Source organism: Microcaecilia unicolor, chromosome 1 (genome assembly GCF_901765095.1).
Source record: "Microcaecilia unicolor chromosome 1, aMicUni1.1, whole genome shotgun sequence".
NCBI classification, from domain to species: Eukaryota; Metazoa; Chordata; class Amphibia; order Gymnophiona; family Siphonopidae; genus Microcaecilia; species Microcaecilia unicolor.
In genome coordinates, this window is record NC_044031.1 from 104426539 (window position 1) to 104449420 (window position 22882).

Here is a 22882-nt window from a genome sequence, read left to right on the forward strand (position 1 = left end):
TTGGTTTTAGCAAAAGACATGTTTAAAAAATACTCGACTGACATTTTGAAGATGTCGTTGGCTAATTGTCCATCTTTTAGTGAAGATGTATTACCTTCCAGTGAAGAAATAGAATCCCACAAGAGCAGGACAGGAAGTGTTGGATGTTGAAATGGATCTTTTGGATGTTTCTGCTTTATCGGAAACTTCAGATTTTGAGCAATGTACTCCTGCAACTTTAACAGTGACTTTGACTTTATTTTCTGATAGAGAATAGCTACTTAAATTGTTTTGCAAGAATTGTGGTGTTATTTTTGAATCTCAAAACATTAATTTTGCCAGATGTGGTGTGAGAAACTCTGAGGAAAAGGAAGATGTTTTTTTGATACATCTTGGGGTTTTGCAGTTGGAGCAATTTTTTTAAAAATTTATTTTGTAATTTCCCTGTAAATGTAACCTAATTCAGTTGCTACTTGTTTGTAGTTTTTGTTTAGCAGTCAGAGTTGTAAAGTTATAAAACATGTGTGAAGCCATTCTACTGGCCAGAAAACCAGATTGGTCCTGAAGAATAACAGAGTTCAAAACCTTTATTTTTCTAAGATCTTGGCTTGAATATTGCTCCTTTGACATTTGAAAAGGGAACTCAGTGCTGGACTCCATGCTTATCGCCAACTTTTGGAATTTTTTTTACTCAGCATTACTCCTGGCAATCATATCGTGTAATAAGAAAACGCCAGGTTACTTCATAAGACTCCTGACGCAGGCACTTTTTGCACTGAAATATGGCAACTGTGTCGAGCCATTTGAATGCTCTTCAATAAAGGTTTTGAAATCGACACGTCTCTCTTGGTTTTGGATAGAGCCAACCTGCCCTACCCCCTTCTCCTTTATATGAATATTGCTCTAAACATTTATCATTGAAATAAACATATAGAGGCCGATATTCAAAGCGATTTAAGTGGGGTAGGATTCTGGACTTTTAGCTTCTGCCCTTTTTCAATAGTAGCTGGAAGTAGATATTTGTGATTGATAGTGGTGTGAGATCAAGGTGAGATTCCATAAACAAAAAGATCAGTTAGGCTACTGCTAACCTATTCTGTTGGTTATGATTGTACCACGATCAGTTTTGCTGATAAAATGAATATTTTGGTTCTAAATCAGCAAAACGTAAAAGAAATGCTTCAGTGTAGTGGTTGGAAGAAAGTAGTGCTGGCTGGTTTGCTAGTAACAGTTTCCTAGGCAGGTCAGATTTCTTTGGTTGGAAATTGACTTGGATAGAAGACGGGAGTTAAAGTATGAAAAAAAACACAAATGTATGACTATGGCTTTACCTTGCCTTCTTAAATATAAAGAAAGCTGTTTCATTTGTAGTTAGCAAAGCATTTCTTAATTAAAAAAAAAAAAAGTCTGTGTTCTTCCAAGGCACCATCCTATTTCCTGTTCCCATGCTCTCTCTCCTCCTGAGGGAATACTAAAGCAATTCTTAACCTATTCCCTTGCAGAAGGTCTCTGTCTTAAAGCTGAATTGTTGTTTCCTGTGAATTTCTCTCTGTGCTTAATGTTTGTATGGGCAATATCTTGCATAAAGTATGTGTGCAGTACATAATAATGGAAATATGCATGTAGTACCAGTTAATGTGTTCTTTTTGTTTTATAGATGATCAGTTTATAATGTGGCTACTAAGTATTATCATAAATGAAAGCAGTTGGGCTATTTATGGAGGAACAATTAATGGCGGGCTCCTTTTACTACTACTTAGCACATACTAATTGACAACAGTGCTTTCTTTATCTGCGACTGTACACATACAAACAGGCTGTGGTGGCAGATAGCCTGTTCACTAAATGTTAGTAAGAGAGTTCCTAAATGTTGTTGCTCAACTTGTGCAGTGCACTTCCTCAGTTGAAAGACACTTGGCTCAGATTAAAAAGTTAGACACTATTTGATTCTGTGCTGTTCTACAAATTATGCTAGAAATAAGCCACAGTAAAGGGCACATTCTCTGAGGATATTTTCTCCAGACACAGTGGAAGTGTTAGTGGCTTCCAGATCTGTTCTGTTGATCCAACAGCCAACTAGGTTTTTACAATATCCACAAAAGCATAAGAAGTTTGAGATTTACTCAACACCTGTATTTCGAAGTTCCCTCTTTTAGGGTTATAAAAGTGAATGAATATAGAACAACAATTTTTTATGTGGCCGGACCAATTTTATTGAATGATTTACCTTTGGAACGCAGGAAAATTCAAAACATCAAAGTTTTAAACAAGAATTGAAGACCTACCTCTTTAAATATATGGAGCAGACGATACATGGTTTGAGTAGTTATATGGATCAAATTGTATACAAAGACTGATATTTTGTATTTTTGCTTTAGTACTTGGGTTTTTTTTTAAAATGTATGTTTAATTTGTAAACTGCTGAGAACATTGGGATTGTGCGGTATATAAAATTTTAAATAAATAAACATGTCATATATTGGAAAGCTAGTAATATGCAGTGAAGGAGCTACTGCAAGGGTCGGGAAAATTAAGAGCCCTTGCTTGATTTAAGCAGGGCAGAGAAGGAGAAAACCCTGGAGCAAGAAAGCTAGGCAGAAAAAGAATTGCTGAAGGCTGTGTAGAAGAGGAAGAAAAAAGAGATGCTGTTGGGACTGCAGGGGCATAGGGCAGGCAGAGGAGCCACTGGCCTACAGACAAAGCTAGGGAAAAGGAGAGGGGAAGCTCTGTAGGAAAGAGTGCAAAGAAATGATAAAACGGATACTGGAAAATAACTACCTTAAATATATTGCTTTATTTATAAAACTGTTACATAGAAACAGAGAAAAATATAGGCAGATAAAGACTCATATGGCCTATCCACTCTCCCAATACATGCTGTCGACTCCCCCTATCACCACCCTTTCCATGAAGAAGTACTTTCCTCAGCTTCTGAGTCTATCCCCTTTCACCTTCATCCTATACCCCCTCATTCCACAGCTTCCTTTCCATTAAGAGACTCACCGCCAGTGCATTTATGCCGTGTAGATATTTAAATGTCTCTATCATATCTCCCCTCTCCTGCCTTTCTTTCAAAGTATACATATTGAGATTTTTAACGCTGTCCCATATGCTTTATGACGAAAACCACTGACCATTTTAGTAGCCACCTCCTGGATCGTCTCATCCTGTTTATATCTTTTTGAAGGAGCAGTCTCCAGAATTGTACACAATATTCTAAATTAGATCTCACCAGAATCTTATACAAGGATGACATCACCTCTTTTTTTCCTACTTGGCCATTCCTCCTCTGCCCCCAAGCATTCTTCTAGCTTTTGCCATCACCTTTTCTATCTTTTTGGTCAACTTAAGATCATCACATATGATCATACCCAAGTCCCACTCCTCTTAAGAGCATAATAATAGCCAGCTTGGCTGCAGAACCAGCGGGGGCAAGAGCAGCTGGGGATTTTATAGACCTTGATTATATTCCCCTTCAGCCATCTCTTTTTCCAAGTTGAAGAGCCCTAACCTTTTTAGCCTTTCTTTGTAAAACTTTTATGCATAAATGTTCTTCACCTCCTGAACTGTACTATTCCATTGGGATTTTAGGCCAAATGCACGACCCTGCATTTTTTAGAATTAAATCTTAGCTGCCAATAGCTGCCAAATTCCAGACCATGCCTCTAACGTCACTAAGTCCTTCCTCATGGTATCCACACCATGAGGGGTGTCTACACTATTGCAGATATTGATATCATTTGGAAAGAGCCAAACCTTACCAGACAGCCCTTAGCAATATAGTTACAAAAATGTTAAAATGAACTGGCCTAAACACCGAACCTTGCGGCACACCAATGGTATCATCCTTTTCCTTAGAATGAGCTCCATTTACTACTACTACCCTCTGTTGCCTTCCACTCAACCAGCTCCAACCCAGTCAGTCAACATTAGGGCTCATACAGAGGGCACTTGGTTCCTCATAGACGACTAATAACCTATGTCAAAGGCTTTGCTAAAATCTAAATACACCATATCTAGCACTCTCCCTCAGTCAACACTGGTCACCCAGTCAAGGAAATTAATCAGATTTGTCTGACAGGACCTGCCTCTAGTGAAAGCATGTTACCGTGGGTTCTATAATCCCTTGGAATAAAAAAAACAACCACCCAACTTTACTATTTCCCATTTTAAAAGCATTTTCATTAATTTACTTACAGCTTTTTAGTTCCCAATCTCTCCTTTCTGTTTTTGTGGAGAAGGACCACATCTGCTATTCTTCAGTGCTCCAGGACCACTCCCAACTCTAGGGAAGCATTGAAAAGGTCAGCCAGTGAAGCAGCTAGAACTTTCCTAAGTTCTTTCAATATCCTTGGATGTATACCATCCTGTCCCATCCTGTCCTGTCCACTTTTAGTTTAGCCAGCTCCTCATGAACACTGTCCTCTGAAAATCATTAGTGACTACCACCCCTCCATTCCTATTTTTGTTTGTCTTCTGCTGTCCTTCTCCCAGTCTTTCAGCTGTGAACACAGAACAGAAATATTTGTTAATTCTGCCTTATCTTTGTCAGCTAATACATATTTTTTTCACTTCACCTTTGAGTCTCACAGTGCTTCTTTTGCACTTTCTCCTATCACTATCACATCTTTAAAAATATATAGTGGAATTTGAAAAGGTACAGAGAAGGGCAATGAAAATGATAAAGGAATGGGATGACTTCCCTTTGAGGAAAGGCTAAAGCAGCTAGGGCTTTTCAGCTTGAAGAAAAGACAGCTGAGGGGAGATATGATAAGTCTGTAAAATAATAGTGGAGTGGAACAGGTAGACATGAGTCGCTTGTTTACTCTTTCCAAAAATACTAGGAATAGGGGCACACAATGAAGCTATTAAGTAGTAAATTTAAAACCAATGGGGGAAAATATTTCATCACTCAGTGTGTAATTAAACTCTTGAGTAGAGAGGTATGGTAGCCGTGTTAGTCCACTTTTAAAGGTAATCAATAGCAATCAAACAAAACCTGGAAAAGAAAGTAAGATGATACCTTTTTTATTGGACATAACTTAATACATTTCTTGATTAGGTTTCAAAGGTTGCCCTTCTTCGTCAGATTTCTGATCTGACGAAGGGCAACCTTCGAAAGCTAATCAAGAAATGTATTAAGGTTATGTCCAATAAAAAAGGTATCGCCTTATTTTCTTTTTCATGTTTGATTTCTATTGATTAATTAAACTCTGGAATTCGTTGCCAGAGAATGTGGTAAAATCAGTTAGCTTAGCGGGGTTTTAAAAAGGTTTGGATAAACGTCCATAAGTCGTCATTAAGAATGACTTGGGGAAAAACCAGTTCTTTATTCTAGGATGAGCAGTATAAAATGTACTGTTTTGGGATCATGCCAGGCACTTGTAACCTGGATTGGCCACTGTTGGAAGCAGGATGGTGGTCTTGATGGACCTTCAGTCTGTCCCAGTATAGCAACGATGATGTTCTTATGTCATGTCCCTCCATTTTACCATATTGGCTATTTTTTCCCCATTTGCATCTTTGCTTTCCTGACTACTCTACCAGCTTCTTAGCTTTTCCAGATACTGTAACCTGTCTTCTCCTTTTTGCAATCTCTTGTAGTTTATAAAGGCTGTCCTCTTTTTCCTTACTTTTTCAGCTGCTACTTTTGAGAACCAAAGCGGCCTCCTTTTCCTTTTATTTACTTTCCTTGCAAAAAGGTTAGTTGCCCTGACAATAGCTCCTTTAAGTTTAGCCCACTGCTTTTCAGCTTCTTCCAGGTGTTCCCATTCAGACAATACCTTGAGGTAATCCCCCATCTAAACAAAGTTAGTTTTTTGAAGTCTAGAACCTTCATTTTTGAATGAACCCTCTCCAGACCTTTCTTAATATTAAGCCACACCATCTGGTGATCACTGGATTCTGAATAATCACCTATTATCACATAATAAGCCACACCATCTGGTGATCACTGGATTCTGGATAATCACCTATTATCACATCAGAAACACTCTCTCCATTAGTAAGCACCGAGTCCAGTATGGCCTCATCCCGTACTGGTTCAATTACCAACTGCTGGAATAGTTCCCCCTATAGAGAATGTAGGATCTTCCTGCTTCTGTACAACCCCGCAATAGGGATACCCCAATCAACATTTGGCATATTAAAATCACCTTGGGCTAGACACATTTTACTTATTTGAAGCTTGCAAAATGAAATTCTGCAGGTTTGGGAATTCTGTTTTGTAATTAAACTTTGTGAAGTATAAATTTGGAAAAAAAGGAGTTGAATGCAAAAGGAATCTTGTATTTGGAAGATTTTGTTAGATATGCCCAAGTAAACAGGCAGATTGAGGAACAGTATTCAAAAGGTTGAATGCAGCTGTTCATTTCACTGCAGGAGAGTTTTCCCACACAATTAATAAACAATTTATTTCTGACTAAATATTAAGACTGACTAAACATTTTAATTGTTTTTAGTCCATATTAATGAGTTAAATTCCACAACCTGGAAGCTGACTCGTAAATAGTATTTATAATTCTGTTCTCTCAAATTTGAGACACACTTGGGTTGAGCTTTTCTACAATCCTTTCCTTTCTGTAAGTTTTTAAGAGGGGCCAGGAGTCTGATTCCATTACACCGACAGTTATTTCTAGTTGTTAAGGTGGAACAGAGTAGATCTGTTTCCTACTTTACCTCTTAATTTATTCCCAGTATGCAAAAGTTACCATTTCCACAAACAAAACTATGCTGTATCTTATAAAGCAGTGAGTCATAAACTTTGTTCTCAGTGTTTTTGAAGACTCCATATATACATAAAGATCCTGTAGTCTCATAAAGCATATGATTTTTAGTCATATACTCAGTGTTTATAACTTTTAAAAAAATCTTTCTTATGCATCTAGTAACAATCATTTCAAAAAGCAGTCTCTTTTTATAAAGTACAGTCATAATCTTTGAACCAAACCTGTGCTGAAAGGCTCAAAAACAGACATTAAGCTATGGAATCAATCCATTGGCCACTGTTAAGGAGAGAACCATACCTGCTTCAGGGATCCATTTATCATGCAGTGAAAACAATACATGACCACCTAAATTTCAGGAAGTCATTCAAAACCCACCTCTTCAAAAAAGCTTACCCCACTGAGCCAACATAAATCCCCACACCCAGCAACACAAGATAATCTATGATCGTACTGGACAATTTATTATCCTTGACCCCATGATGCCTGAAACACTTCTACCTGTGACCATAACACAACCTGTATTTGCTATCAACCGTAATGGCAATCGCCACTATGATACTTTGTAAGCCACATTGAGCCTAGGTGAGAAAATGTGGGGTAAAAAATGTAACAAATAAATAAATTGGCTTAATGAAAAAAAGTTTCTCACTTTCTTTGAAAAACGGTACCAGAAATACAAAATTCTGGCATAAGATGATCAAAAGTACATATGTGGAAACGTATATATTTTTATCATTCCTCATAGTACCTGTATATAATATATGTAATAATAATATAAAACGTTTTGGTTGTACCCACATTTTTTTCAGCTGAAACCTAAACCTGGATTTTGGGTTGGTTTCAGTGCTGAAACAGAAACCAAAATTCATCAGGCTCTAATCCTTCCTATACAAGGAGAAAGTTTGTTTTATTCAGGAATCAGTATTTTTCAGCACCCACACAAACTCCTGTTTTTCTTTGCCTTTTTTTTCTTTTTTCAACATCCTCTCGCCTAAACTTCCTCTTTGAACCTACTGCTTGAGCCATTAGCCTGTCAAATGACTTTTAGCTGTAGCTGTCTTTAGGTCACCAGATAATTATGCACACTTCCCTGTGTGCATGCTCAAAAGAAACTTTAACCCAGCCAGAACACTTAACAGATTTTAAACAATCACTACTATTTATTTTTATCACTCCCCAGTCTCACTTTCTCATCTCCCTCCAAACCTCTTCTCTTTAATTTGAACACTGTTCAAGCTCACCCTGAATAGAGTTCTTCCCACACCAGGGTTTTATATAGCACTGGTTGTGTCCTCTAAAGCAACTTCAGCACAACCAGAGTCTGTTCACTGGCCTTGCATGAAGCTAGGAATAGCAAGAGTGCTGTGGCACTGAGAATGACCTATGCAAAAGATGTCCCTGGTTTATTGATGGGAGTTTGAAGTCAAAATTTCTCTAATTACACTAGTATGTTGAAACCCTCTGTTCAGTGTGCAGCAGCAGCTAAGAAAGCAAATAGAATGTTAGGAAATATTAGAAAAGGAATGGAGAACAAATCTGAATATTATAATACTTTTATATTGCTCCATGATGTTACCACACTTCAAATATCGTGTGCAGTTCTGGTCACCATACCTCAGATATAGCAGAATTAGAAAAGGTACAGAGAAGGTCAGTGAAAATGATAAAGTGATGATTTCCCTATGAGAAAAGGCTAAAAAGGCTAGAGCTCTTCAGTCTGGGGGAGATATGATAGAGATCTGTAAAATACTGAGTGGAATGGAATGGATAGGTGTGAATCGCTGTTTTACTCTTTCTAAAAATATGATGACAATGGACAAGCAATGAAACTACTAAGTAGTAAATTTAAAACAAATTGGAGAAAATATTTCTTCACTCAACTTGTAATTAAAATCTGTAATTCATTGCCAGAGAATATGGTAAAAGCAGTTAGCTTAGCAAGGTTTAAAGATGAAGTGGACAATTTTTCCTAAAAAAAAAAAGTCCATAAGCCATTATTAAGGTGAACTTGGGAAACATCTGCTGCTTTATTTCTAGGATGAGCAGCATAAAATCTGTTTTACTTGGGATTTTGCCAGGTACTTGTGACCTGGATTGGCCACTGTTGGAAACAGGATATTGGGCTTGATAGACCTCCGCCAATATCATGGGATCTCAATGTCATACTCACCCAGCTGATGAAAGCTCTTTTTGATCCACTGAATTCCTGCCATCTAAAGTACTTGTACTGGAAGGTCATTTTCTTGGTGGCTGTTACTTCATCTCGCGGGGTCGTTGAGCTTCAGGCCTTAGTAGTGGATGCACCTTATACTAAGTTTCATCACAACAGAGTAGTCCTCAGCACGCACCCTACGTTCCTGCCGAAGGTGGTATCAGAGTTCCATCTGAACCAGTCGATTGTCTTGCCAGCATTCTTTCCCCATCCTCATGTCCATCCTGGTGAAAGCAGCTTGCATACCTTGGACTACAAGAGAGTGTTTGCCTTTTACATTGAGCAGATGATGCCCTTCAGACAGTCCACCCAGCTTTTTGTCTGTTTTGATCCCAACAGGATGGAGGTTGCCATCGGGAAATGCACCATATCAAAATGGCTAGCAGATTGCTTTTCCTTCGCTTACGCCCAGGCTGTGTTGACTTTGGAGGGTCATGTCACGGCTCATAATGTCACATCCTCAATCTTTCACTTTCCACTGCAACTGCTCCGGATACCTTCAAAGGGGAGGGCAGGGGAGAGAGGATAATCACTGGACATGGATGGCAGGGGAGGACGGGGCAGAGAAGAATTGCTGGACATGGATGGCAGGGGAGGACAGGGGGCAGAGAAGAATTGCTGGACATGGATGGCAGGGGAGGACAGGGGGCAGAGAAGAATCGCTGGACATGGATGGGAGGGGAGGTCAGGGAAGAGAGATTCACTGGATATGGATGGAAGGAGAAGGCAGGGGAGAGAGGAGAATCATTTGACATGGATGAGAGGAGAGGGAAAGGAAGCCAGGAGAATTGCTGGACATGGGAGGGGAGGGCAGGGGAGAGAGGAGAAGTGCTGGACGTGGATGGAGGGGAGGAAAGAAAAAAGAAGATGCACATGGATGGAGATGAGGGAAAGGGAAGAGAGGAGAAAAACTGCACATGGATGGAGAAAATAGGCAAAAGCTGGATCCAGGTTGTACCTCCTCCAGACAATTCCATGGAGGAGGACCCAGCTTTTACTTATGGATGTAGGGCAAGAAATGAAGAAGAAAGGAGGAAAGTAAAGAAAGAAATAGAAAGGAAGCCCTGGAAACGGTGTTAAGAGAGCTGATAGCAGCAGAATCAGAGACTGGGACCAATAGAATAGAAAAAGAAAGTCACAAGACAACAAAGTTGGCAAAAATCATTTTATTTTTATTTTAGTGTTTGGAATATGTCCAATTTCAGAATTTACATCTGCTGTCTTATTTTGCACTGGGTATACTGAAACTGTAACAGCTTACAGAAATTATAAGGGGTGTGGCTAATGTGGGTGTGGCTATAATAGGGGTGGAGCCATATGTCGTGACCCCACCTATAATGAGTACTGGAACCTTTTTTCCTACAAAAAAAGCACTGGAGAGAGCAGACAGTGAGAGTCAGTGCAGCAGTTTTAATGTTTAAAAAAAAAGTATAAGTGTGCAGCATAACTGCAGTTGAGCAGGTGTGGGGGAGGAACTAAAATGGAGTCAGGGAAGAAGGGATTAGATTTAATAATTTGATATACCACTAAATACATCAGTGCCTAAGTGGGTTACAATAATTAAAATACGCAATACAAATATCAATTATAGATTCATAACTAAAATATATTACTAAATTCTAATAAAAATAAAATAGTTCCAGATTAACAATCTAACAAAATTCTGTAAAATAATCTTGTAGTCCTTCACTAACTATAATAATGCTGAAATAGGGTCGTCAAGAATTTTTGAAAAGCATAAGACATTTTTTGAAGAGCAACCATCCAAGAGTTCCATAGACAGACCAATGTAAGAATAAGCACACACCTAACTTCATGTTGCTTCTTTTATTATTTATGTTAAAACTCAGTGACCGTTATTCGTGTTCAGCCAAATAGTAAAATATTCTATTCAATACAGCTATACTTGCAAGGCTGCAACGTGGTCCTCAGTCCACACATTCACATCTCACTACTACTTTGAGCAGGATTCCTGACATTACAGTCGGTGTAGTCACAGTTCTGCAGAATTTGTTCAGCATCTAGAATCCAACTTCACTCTCCTAGGCCTTTTTTTTTATTCTGTTCCAGTATGCACCCTCACAACACCATTGTATTTAGGTTCTAGATTAATTAATTCATAGTTGGTTGTGCCTGTTGCTGCTTGTTTTTGGTGAGCCTAGTAGCTAGGGATTCCCAAATGTGAGAAAATCATGTTCTGCTTGTCCTCAGTTGAAAAAAGGAAAAACAAATTTACTTACCTGAAGCAGGTGTTCTTCGAGGACAACAGGACATATCTTTTCACATACTCTCCCACCTCCTCTAGGAGTTGAATTCTCTATGCCTTTTATCCAACTGCGGGTCCCACATGAGTCCGACAAGCTGGCAGGCTTATGCAAATGCGTGGTCTGGCCTGCCAAAAGCTTTTGGAAAGAAATGGAACACGGAGCAGCATCCGTGCTGGGCTCTGTCAATGAATCACCCACTTATGCCCTTCTGTCCTTGGAGAACACCTAGGTGAGTAACTTCACTTTCTTGCATATTTAACAAAGTAATGCCTATTTTGTGTCAAATTTAACAAGTTATAGGACACATTTTGTGCTTTGGGTTTTTTTTTTTTTTTTTACATTTTAAAAGATCTTTTAAAATTATGGTTACAACCAGAGCCACCTGGAGTCCCGCAATGGAGAGGAGCTATGATGCAATGTTGCATGCTGGAAAAGAAAAGAGTGGGAGACTTGGCTTCAAAAAGGGGAGACCAATTTTGTAAAACATGGTCCCCTTTTTGGGACACCCTCACATCAGTGGGGAGAAGCAGGATTTTGAACTGTTAATAGGTCCAGTAGGGGAGGGTAGAGGGAGGGAGGATAAGGGGGGGAGTGGGAATATAAAGGAAAAAGCATATGTTCACTGTATGATATTTAACATGAAGAGTTTACTATGTATGGCTATAAGTTGACCACTGTAATGGGGTCCCCTTTCTTCTGTGTCACCAACAAAATTGTTATAATTGGAACAGTGGGAAAGACTAGACACTATGAAGTAAGAAGATTAATGTGATGATGCTAACGGGGGGGGGGGGGGGGGGGAGAAAAAGGGTGTTAGAAAAATTGATGATGCAGTTATAATGTATACACGCAACTGTGACCTGTTCTTATGTTTACGAAGTGTTTGAATATATGGATTATGTTCACAATGTTTATTATCATCAATAAAAACTGTTGATATAAAAAAAAAAGATCTTTTAAATGTGAGTTGGGTACAATCTGGAACTTTGCGGTGCTACCTCAGGATAGAGAAACAATCCTCTCTTTATAACAACCTCTTTGTTGCCTATCATGCTTGTCATCTTCTAAATGACTACTTCTACTGCAGGCACTGTTGCGCCCTCATGTCTCTCTGAGTCTGGAACCATATATAATATGCAATAATAATAGCTGTATTCTGCTGCAAACCAGAAAGGCTCGGTGCGGATCACAATAAAAGAAGCTAGCCATTTCTAGCAACTTAGAAAAAGAAAATTTCATTTGACTGTTAATTTAAAAACTTACCAAATAAAACAGCCTTCAGAAATTTTTTGAACTTCAAATAACATGTTTTTGATCTAATAAAAAGGGGAGTATTCAAACAATTTGCAGCTTGGAATGCGAAAGTGGCAACCTGTTTTTGGGGATTTTTTTTTGTAGTTTAAAAATCATGCCAAAGGGTATAGGAGAGAGCCCTTTTGAACGCAAGGAATGTGTTACTGAAAGGTAAATCAATTTGTGGAATCGGATACCTTGGTGCTTGACCCTGCAAAATTCTGAGTACAAAAGTACAAATTTTGAAATAACGTGCTTCAACAGGGAATTAATGTAAATTGATCAGTCACTCTATCAAATTTACTTGCTCCAAAGATCAGCTTTGCTACACTTTTTAACTAGAGTTGTTTCAATGATGTATTTATACAACCCTAGGTAAAGCAAATTACAATAATCAAGCCGCAACAGTATAACTGCCTGAGTAACCAACCAAAACATTCGTGTGAGAGATTTTCCTGTGTTGAAACTGATGCAATTTAGCAAATATCTTTCGATGAATGTTTTTAATCTGCAATGACATTTGTGAAGTGGGAATCTAAAACCCTCAGAGATGATTCCAATATAATCTCTTTGACCTGAATCTAGAGCATATCACTACATGAGTTACCAGTCTGTCTTAACCATAAAAATTTGATCTTATCTGCATTCAGTATCAAGTGAAATTGACTAGCCAATATCATCCACCATGCTGCTTGCAAGCTCTTTCCCAGCCTGTGCGGGGGGAGCATCATCTTCATATTGCTAGGTGGCTGCGAGTGGGTACAAGTGTTGCTATACTCTTGCTCCAGGGCCTCCACCTCTTTTGGTGATTTCAAAAATCTCTTCTGACCATTATCTGAAACTGTTAACTGGGTGAGAAACCAAATTCTGACATGAAAGCCCACCCATAGCAAGGCATCTCACTATTTTTGAAAGGCTTTACATTTATTGTCTCTGAGCTCATATCGAGGTATATAGAAATTTTCCAAGATTTATAGCCCACAGTCAACTTGTCTGTGTGACTCACCTGGTTCTTTAACTGGGCTGTGGCTGCATACAGCTCTTTGATAGATTTCCCTGGTTTACCTCTCATTCTCCGAGGCATACCGATACATTCCTTAGGTATCTCTGACAGGGGGTGACAATTTTGGATCTTACCAAGGCTGTCATATCCCTGCTAACTGGAAGCTCAAATTGTAATAAATTCTTGAAACATATTACATAGCCTTAAAATATTTCAATGTGTTGTGGTGATGCATTGTATTAGATATGTTTTCAGTGACAACAGAAGCACACAAACTAAACGCTGTTCTGGTGGTAGTCCTTGACACCACAAAAATTTGGTCCATCTAGTTTTTATAGCCTTTTTGACTAAAAAGCTAAAAAAAAAACTCCAGACCGCCCAAAATACAGCAGCCAGGCTGATATTCAGCAAAACACGCTTCGAAAGTGCCAAATCCCTCCGAGAAAAGTTGCATTGGCTCCCAATCAAAGAACGGATCATCTTCAAAATCTGCACCTTAGTCCACAAAATTATGTACGACGTAGTCCCAGGATACATGACAGACCTTATAGACTTACCAATAATAAACAAAGTCAGATCAAGATCCTACCTAAACCTACACTACCCAAATTGCAAAGGACTGAAATACAAAACAACTTACACAGCCGGCTTCTCCTACATAAGTGCACAACTATGGAATGGGCTCCCAAAAGCTGTGAAAACAATCCACGACCACTTGAACCTACCTCTTTAAAAATGCCTACCCCCACGACCCCATGCAACCCTCTTCACTTACCAACACAGCATGACTATGATCGAACAGGACATCACACAATCTTCATCCATTCCGACCCTCCACTTATACCTCATACGATCACTATACAACTTTGTATTTGTTATCTACCGACTGGGCAAACGCCTTTGACGGTACTATGTAAGCCACATTGAGCCTGCAAATAGGTGGGAAAATGTGGGGTACAAATGCAATAAATAAATGCACAGAATACCATCATGTTTTGCTCCCTGACTCTCCCATTCCTTCTCATCTTCCTCCGATGTGGATAAACTGGTGTGGTCATCCTCTTCCTTGGCTTGGCAGTAGGAGGAGACAACTTGGTTTAACCTTTTAGAAAGGGTGCATGGCACTTTTCATAGGCATGCTTTGAAGATGTAACTCTGGTTCTTGCCTTCTACCTTTCTGTACCGCTTCCTTCTCCACTCCACCATCCATAGGGATCAGACCTGTGTCTCCACGGGAACTTCAGTACTACATTTGCTTGTAGTCTGTGCTGCCCAACTACTTCACCATTTCAGGTTTTGAAATACTAACATTACCTCTGTTAGATGTGTAAGGCTCAGGTTTGATTTGAGGACTTGCAAATTCATCTGTCACATCTGTGTTCACTTGGGTCGGACTCCCAGACTGTTTGCTTATGTCCCAGTGACTAGTAGAGGAGGCCATCTATGCATGTCCAACAGTTGCAGTGTGATTCCAAAATGCATGAGGGGCTGTTCCCTACGTAGGGCTCCCGTGCATAATGCATTTCTTCCCCCCTCCTCATTACATATGCATAACCACGTATACAGAGCATACTAGGTACAGATAATGCACATTTGCCATGTATGACTGGATACAGAAGTGGATGTTGCATATGGGCTGGCTTTTTGTGAAGTGTATGCCACATGGGGGACATACTTAATCGTGTGGTAGCACATGGCTGCTGCGTGATGCAGACATCATCCCCTGTATAGTTGTTTATCCTATCATGTTTTGGTGATGTGGTTTGTGGCCCTGATTGCAGCTTGGGAGAGGGAGTACACTCTTTCTGTTGCGGACAACCTGAAACTCTTAGGTGTAACAATCGATCGTAACCTTAGTCTAGATAACCACGTGAAAAATGTTATAAAGAAAATGTTTTATGCAGTGTGGAGGCTTAGAAGAATAAAACCTTTCTTCCCAAGAGAGACATTCCGCAAACTAGTGCAATCACTGGTATTGAGCCATTTGGATTACTGCAATTCCTTATATGCGGGATGCAAAGCTCAAACCATTAAGAAACTTCAGACTGCCCAGAACACCACAGCCAGACTGATATTCGGAAAGGCGAAATACTATAGTGCTAAACCCCTTAGAGAAAAATTACACTGGCTTCCACTAAAGGATCGAGTTGCATTCAAAATATGCACCTTAGTTCATAAAATTATTTATGGAGATGCCCCATCTTACATGTCAGACCTTATAGATCTACCAGAGAGAAACAACAAAGTTCGTCACGTACTTTCTTAAACCTCCATTATTCCAATTGCAGAGGACTTAAATACAAATCAATACATACATCTAGCTTTTCATACATCTGTACACAACGATGGAATGAATTATCAACCACTATAAGAAAAACACGTGACTTGATGACCTTCCGGAAACTACTTAAGACTTGTTCAAAAAAGCGTACAGAATGGATCCCTCATAACGATCTGACTCCTAAACTACACCAGACACAATTTTATATTGGAACTCTTTTATTTTGCCTATTTTATTTACACCCTAATTACTGATGATTACTGACAATTATACCTTGTCCTGATCTATATAAATAATTCTCACCTTCCAATTCTGAAGCTCACTGTGTGGCAGGGAAACACTGAAGCCCTGTACTGTTGTAACCTGTCAGCACCACTCACTCTCACTCATACACCCGCCCTCAGCCACGCCCCATCAGGACATAATTCACAACCCCAAAGTTCTAATGAAGCCCCCAAGCTCCACCCACTTCCGTGAAGGGTTCGTAACTTCATGGTGGTGAAGCCTCTCCACTGACCATGTCGCTCTGTCACGCCCTCGCGTCGAACGTGATGTCGAGGGCGGAACAATTTCGGCGAATGAAAGGAACGCAACAGAAAGGCACAAGTAGGGAAACACGCTCCCCTACCAACGACTTACACACTCCCCCTCCCTCCGATTGCAACACACCCCCTCAACAAGGAATGCCCCGCAGCCGAGAAGAGAAGTTCGCCTCCATCAGCAGAGGTACGCACAGGCTTCGGGGGAGGTTTTCGGGACGAAAGAGTGGTGTCCAGAGGGTCGCGCCAAGGGGGGGGGGGTTTCAACTCGGTGGGAGCGGCATGAAGGGGGCCTTGAACTGGGAGGGAGGAGGTCTGCAACTCGGGAGGGAGGGAGAAACGGAGGGACAGAGGGGGGTTGGGAGAGAGGGGGTATGGAACTCGGCAGGGAGGGAGGATGGGTGGGAATTTCCCTTGCTAGCGCCCGTTTCGTTGCGTTTCTAAATGGGCCTTTTCTACTAGTATCATTATATTATTATGTTATCCACTTACCCACTTCTTAATTTAATTTTCGTATGAACCTTAATAGCGCTAATTCTTCAATTCTTCACCGTTAATATGATTGCCATAATATTCCTGTGCACCTTATCTGTTATATATACTCTGATTCTCTATTCCATCAATGTGATTGTAGTTGTATTATATTGTAAGCCACATTGAGCCTGCAAATAGGTGGGAAAATGTGGGCTATAAATGCTGCAAAATAAAAATAAATAAATAAATGTAAGGTGACGGCTGCCAACTATATCAGTTAAGATGTGAATGGAGCAGCTGCATGGGGCGATGACCCTTGGTGGATTGGGTTGGCTGCCGTAGGCAGTGGTGGTATGTGCTCTAAAGAGACATACTTGTCCACTGTTGCAGCTGACACCAGATACATAGCAGCAGGAAGGACTTGGTCCTCCAGATGGTCTGGAATCGGCCCTTGAGAGCTTCTACATCTCTGATTATCCTAAAAATTCTGTAAGATAGAAAGGAGATGGCAAATGCATTATTCTAGTGCAACTGTCGATGTCTGCGCAGAGCCTCCCCTAGCACGATATCAGGATCTCCATGGACAAGGGTCAGACCAGCAGCTCTGGTATCCCACAGAAATATGAGGTTGGTAGATGCATCTCGGGCCAGGTTTGTGAATAGTATGGGATGATGCTCCCTGTCACAAAGCCATGCAGCTCATAACTGAGATGCTTTCTGGCAGCACATGGGGCGGGGTTAACAACCATTTGACAGAGATTCCCCAGAGCAAGCTATCATATTTTCACAACACAGTAATTGGTTTGGTGGAGGGAGGGGAGTATAGCAATGTGATCTGCACAGTGGGGGCAGGCCAGCCAGAGATGGAACAGGTTGGTGCCATCACTAGGTGTTCTTGGCACCTTTGTGCCCATGGGTGTCTGTGATATAACAGCCACACAGTGCTGCATGTGTGCACTGTGAATATGTACTGGTCATCCTGCCACTGTGCTGTGACCTCCGAGATCTGAAGCTTTGTACATTTGTTGTCAACGTGTTGCTAGTATTGGCTGTGTGGCTTGGCAGGGTATTACTTGGGTGGACTGGGTGTGGGGGCTTGAGGGCAGTGTAGGTCCTTACCTTACTAAGGTCTTTTAGATTTCTTTCCAGACTTTTCTTGCTGCTGCTTGTGGGACCCTCTACGTCCTCTCACTGAAGCGGCGCTCCTTATTCTACTTCTTGAGTGTCAGGAGGTCACTTCCCAAAGAAACTGTGTTCTTTCCTGGCCTCCATCTTGCATGTACATGAAGCAGTCCAATAGTAGGTGTGGCCTGAACCACATTCAAGGGGCTCTGCACTATGCCTTATGGCTGGCCAATGCAGTCCTGGAAAAAGCTGGCACTACATAGTGGCTTAGATGACTGATTTCTATTTTATTGATGCTGATGGAGGTTGGATGGAAGATGCTGTATGGCTAGTATTGCTATAGTATGGTTGCCACTGACCCAGTTACAAGTTTTTCTATGCAGGCCCTAAAGGCATCTTCCATAGCCAGGGAACCTCATGGCTGATGGGTACTACATGTGTGTGGCCTGGCCTGGCCTTGCCTTGCTTGTGTTTCCTTATTTGGACCCATTTTCAACGTGTTCCTCCTCCCCTTTTTTACAATCCATCGGTATTTGCCAGCATACCTTTGAATTATTTTGCTGATATCCATGTGTATCTCCTACACGTTTTTCCCTTTTTCTGTATTTTTTCTGAGGGTGGGGATGTGTGTGTGTTTACTTGGCACATAACACGTGCAGCCCTGGTTTATTATGTCTCATTTTCGGCACATTTTCACTACCCCATCGAGTTTCATACATTCATGAGCTGTCTGAAATGATGCTGTAAATGTATGAGTTTTCCAGCACATCAGTTTTTCACACCACCTAGTTTCCACTGTTCACGTGTTCTCAGAGTGTCGTGACCTATTGCAAACTGCTTATGAGAAGAGCAAAAGTTTCTTCAGTATGTAAATGTGTGGTTTATCTTATGGTTTCAACACTTGATTAGCTTTTTGTTGAATGTGTGTGTGTATATGTAGGAAGGAGATGGATTATAAAAATATCGGGCCCGATATTAAAGACGATTTAAATGGCCAGGAGAGGCTCCTGGCTGTTTAAATCACTTGTCCAGGGCTAACCAGGTATTTTCAGCAGCACTTGACCAGATAGTGCTGCTGAAAATGCATGGTTGCACCCAGCTGTTTCAGGGGTGTTCTGGAGTGGAGTCAGGACTTAGCTAGTTAAGTGCCGATACTTGGCACTTAACCAGTTAAGAGCTGATATTCAGCACTTAACCAGCTGTTTTCGCTGGCTCATACCTGGAAATTCAGTGCCAGAACTTGGGCATGGTCCAGCTTTGAATTTCTAGATATAACACTGGCAGCAGTCTGCAAAACACTGATCACCACTGGCTGAATATTAAGCCTATCATTTTTAATCTCTCCTATACATTTGTGATCTGTCATTAATTTCTGCTTTTCTTTTTCCTTCCTTTTTTGCCAACATTAAGTGGCTAAAAGCCAAGGTAAGAGGAGTTATTTCTCATTTGACCTACCATGTCCCAAAGTATTGATCTAAAGATCTGCAGAATCCAATCCCCTGACCCTTGTGTTCTTCCATACTGTATTGCTGCCTGCTCTTTTTTCTGGTTATGTAGAAAGTCATCCTTTTGCGCTACTTAGGTCAAAATGGGCAACACTCTTCTAGATGTGGTAATATATCTGTGATATATTGACATCTGATCATTTATTGATCTATTAATTTTTCTAACATTCTTGTACTGCTTTACCCATTTTATAGTTGTTGTCTTGTGAGCTTACATTTTAATTGAAGGTTTCCCAGACAGATTATATACCTCAGCTGAGGCAGAAATTTCTACAGTCTTTTTCACATGCTGATATTGTCATGGCTAAAATTTAAGCTTAAAATTTTACATAGATGCAGGAGTCAAACTAATACCTTTAACTGAAATTTCCTTGTCTTAATCAAATATTAAATTGATAGTTGGGAGCTTTATTTTATTAAAATCCCATTTTTATTTTAAGAAGTTAGCAGCCCAAGCTGTCTACATTTTGAACTTCGTGCTTTAGGTTTATTGTGTTGCTCAGGCCCTCTTGTCCCTGACTCATTTTTATTTCCAAATACTAAAAAATGGAGAAAATATTCATTGGTTTTTAGCCATTAGTGATGGAGCAAGAGTTCCATAATGGTGTCTGGGAATCCTCTTATCACACATTCATATGTTAAAAATAACAAAAAACTGCTTAGGTCGTCCTACCTTACAAATAAATGTATATGTTTAAGAAAATTGTTTTTATTTCCAGCATGGAAGTAACCAGCCTGCACGAACTGGAACACTGTCGAGAACAAATCCACCTACACAGAAACCGCCAAGCCCCCCAATGTCTGGCCGAGGAACTTTGGGGTAAGGGGAAATGACTCCGAATTCTGTACTGTATGCCCCCCCCTCTCTCTCTCTTTCTCTCTCTCTATTACTGGAAGTTGGCTTGTATGTATGAGCGTGTTTATGTATATCAGAGCTTGACAAATCCCAGGTGCAAGGTTCCTGTGGCACCTAGCAATTGCACCCTGGTGCCCAGGCTGTCGTGCCCCCAAATATATGTATATTTTTTTTGTTGTGGGACAGCAGAAAACATGCTTCCTACTTCCCTGCTGCCTTTTGTCTCTGAAAGCTTGAGCTGCACAGGTGCAGGAGGTTTGGGAAGTCTTGTGGTTTCAAGACCATTTTCAGTATATCCCTAATGAATATGCATAATTTCCTTAGCCTCAGCATGGGTTGGATCCACCTACCTACAGGTGGAGATAGAAAACACTGAAGAGAAAGCAGTGAGTCTGGACATCCAACCCCTTATCACTTCAGTATATCTCTATCTCCAGCAGGTGGTGGATGGATTCCTTTCAGCTCCTGGATTCTTGGGGGGGGGGCTCCTGGGCACTTCCGCCAGTAGAGCTTGGGGACGTCTGGATGATGGTGCTAACCTCTCCCCCTGTTCTCTGTGGGCTTCCTGGACAGCCTTTTCCAAGCTTACAGCCGGCAAAAAAAAAAAAGTAAACTCTAGAAAGAGCTGTTTGCTCTTATTGGTAAGAGGCTGCTGGGCTGTGGGGGGCAGGAGCACTGTTAGGGCTCCCTCTGAGAGCTGCCGTCGCCTTCGGGGACTCCTTTGCAGCCACAATGAGTATTTCTTTTGCCACCTTGTTGGTAGGGTGAGTGTGCAGTTCCAGCGGGGCGGACTGCGCTACGGTGGCGGAAGTAATTAAGAGATTGGTCGGTGACTCCTAACGTGGAACCTTGAATTATAGCTACGTAATTTAAGTTTCCACATTAGGAGTCACTGACCAAGAAAGGGATCTCGGTGTCATTGTTGTTGATACGTTGAAATCTTCTGCTCAGTGTGCTGCGGCGGCTAAGAAAGCAATTAGAATGTTAGGTATTATTAGGAAAAGAATGGAAAACAAAAGTGAGGACGTTAAAATGCCTTTATATCGGTCCATGTTGCGACCGTACCTCAAATATTGTGTTCAATTGTGGTCGCCGCATCTCAAAAAAGATATAGTGGAATTAAAAAAAGGTACAGAGAAGGGCAACGAAAATGATAAAGGGGATGGGATGACTTCCCTATGAGGAAGGGCTGAAGCATCTAAGGCTCTTCAGCTTGGAGAAAAGACGGCTGAGGGGAGATATGATAGAGGTCTATAAAATAATGAGTGGAACGGGTAGACGTGAATCATTTGTTTACTGTTTCCAAAAATACTAGGACTAGGGGGCAGGCGATAAAAGGTACAAAGTAGTAAATTACAAATCAACGAAAATCTTTCTTCACTCAACGTGTAATTAAACTCTGGAATTTTTTGCCAGAGAATGTGGTAAAGGCGGTTAGCTTAGCAGGGTTTAAAAAGGGTCTGGCCAACTTTCTAAAGGAAAAGTCCATAGATCATTATTAAATTGACTTGGGGAAAATCCATTGCTTATTTCTGGGATAAGCAGCATAAAATGTATTGATCTTTTCAGGGATCTTGCCAAGTATTTGTGACCTGGATTGGCCATTGTTGGAAACAGTATGCTGGGCTTGATGGACCTTTGGTCTGTCCCAGTGTGGCAATACTTATGTACTTACGTTCCCGCTGCGTTTCACGCCGTTCCAGATCGGACACCTGTGTAGTGCAGTGCTCCGATGTAGTCTCCGGGGCTGAGAGGTCTTTGGAGCCTGTGGGGGGAGTCTTCCTGTGCTTTAGAAGGGGCCAAATGTGACGTGGTAGCTGCGTCTGAAGCGGTTGTGGAGCCTGCACCTTTTTCTTTTTCTGAACCTTCTTGCCTTTCTAGCTCTGCAGGCGCGGGTGTCTTCAGCCCAGGGGCGGCTTGTGGTGCTCTTTTTGATTCTTCTGGCGCTGGCATGTCAGGCATGGATTTCTCCACGGATTTTATCCTGCTCTTACATCAAGCTTACTTGATGAGGGGATTTTGCTTCTGTGCCCCCTCCCCTTCCTCAATCGTCCTTGTAGAGCAAAGAGACCCTTGCTAGGGTGACTTCGGGTCACACCCTGCTGTAAAACGCAAGAGGTTAGCATTTTTACCTGAGGGGAGGGTCTTTGGGTCCCCATTCTCCTCCCCCTTTCATTTTGGCGGGATCTGGGGACTCAGCACGCCCTTCTAGGCTTGAGGAACTGGAGGACGGTGAACTTCTCCAAGGTGAGCAGGATGATCCGATGGCGATATGGATTTTTTATTGTGATGAGCTACTCTCTCTGATTTCAGAAGCCTTAGAAGCTGCGAATATTTCTGGCCCAGAGGAACAAGCTGCATCTTCTATCAATGTTAAGATGGCGAGCACGCGGCAGCCATCTAAGGCCTTTGCAGTGCTGGAATCCATTCAAGAGTTAATCTCCGCTCAGTGGTCTAACCCTGAGAGTGGGTTGAAAGTGGATAGGGCTATGGCACATCTCTATCCGGTGTCTGCTTCTATGCTAGACACCTTTCTCTTTACCTAAAGTGGACACTTTAGTTACTGCAGTCACAAAGAAAACCACTCTTCTGGTGGAAGGGGGAGTTGCTCTTAAAGACA

General features: G+C 41.0%; 1 protein-coding gene across 1 annotated transcript in view; it reads left to right on the forward strand.

Annotated features, from left to right (window-relative positions):
- Positions 1 to 22882, forward strand: part of LOC115467686 (abl interactor 1) — a 244673-nt gene that overhangs the window by 140141 nt on the left and 81650 nt on the right. The window contains exons 4-5 of the mRNA XM_030199283.1: positions 19312 to 19326; positions 20126 to 20226. Of these exons, the coding sequence (XP_030055143.1) occupies positions 19312 to 19326; positions 20126 to 20226 (116 nt within the window). The remainder of the gene's footprint in view (positions 1 to 19311; positions 19327 to 20125; positions 20227 to 22882) is intronic.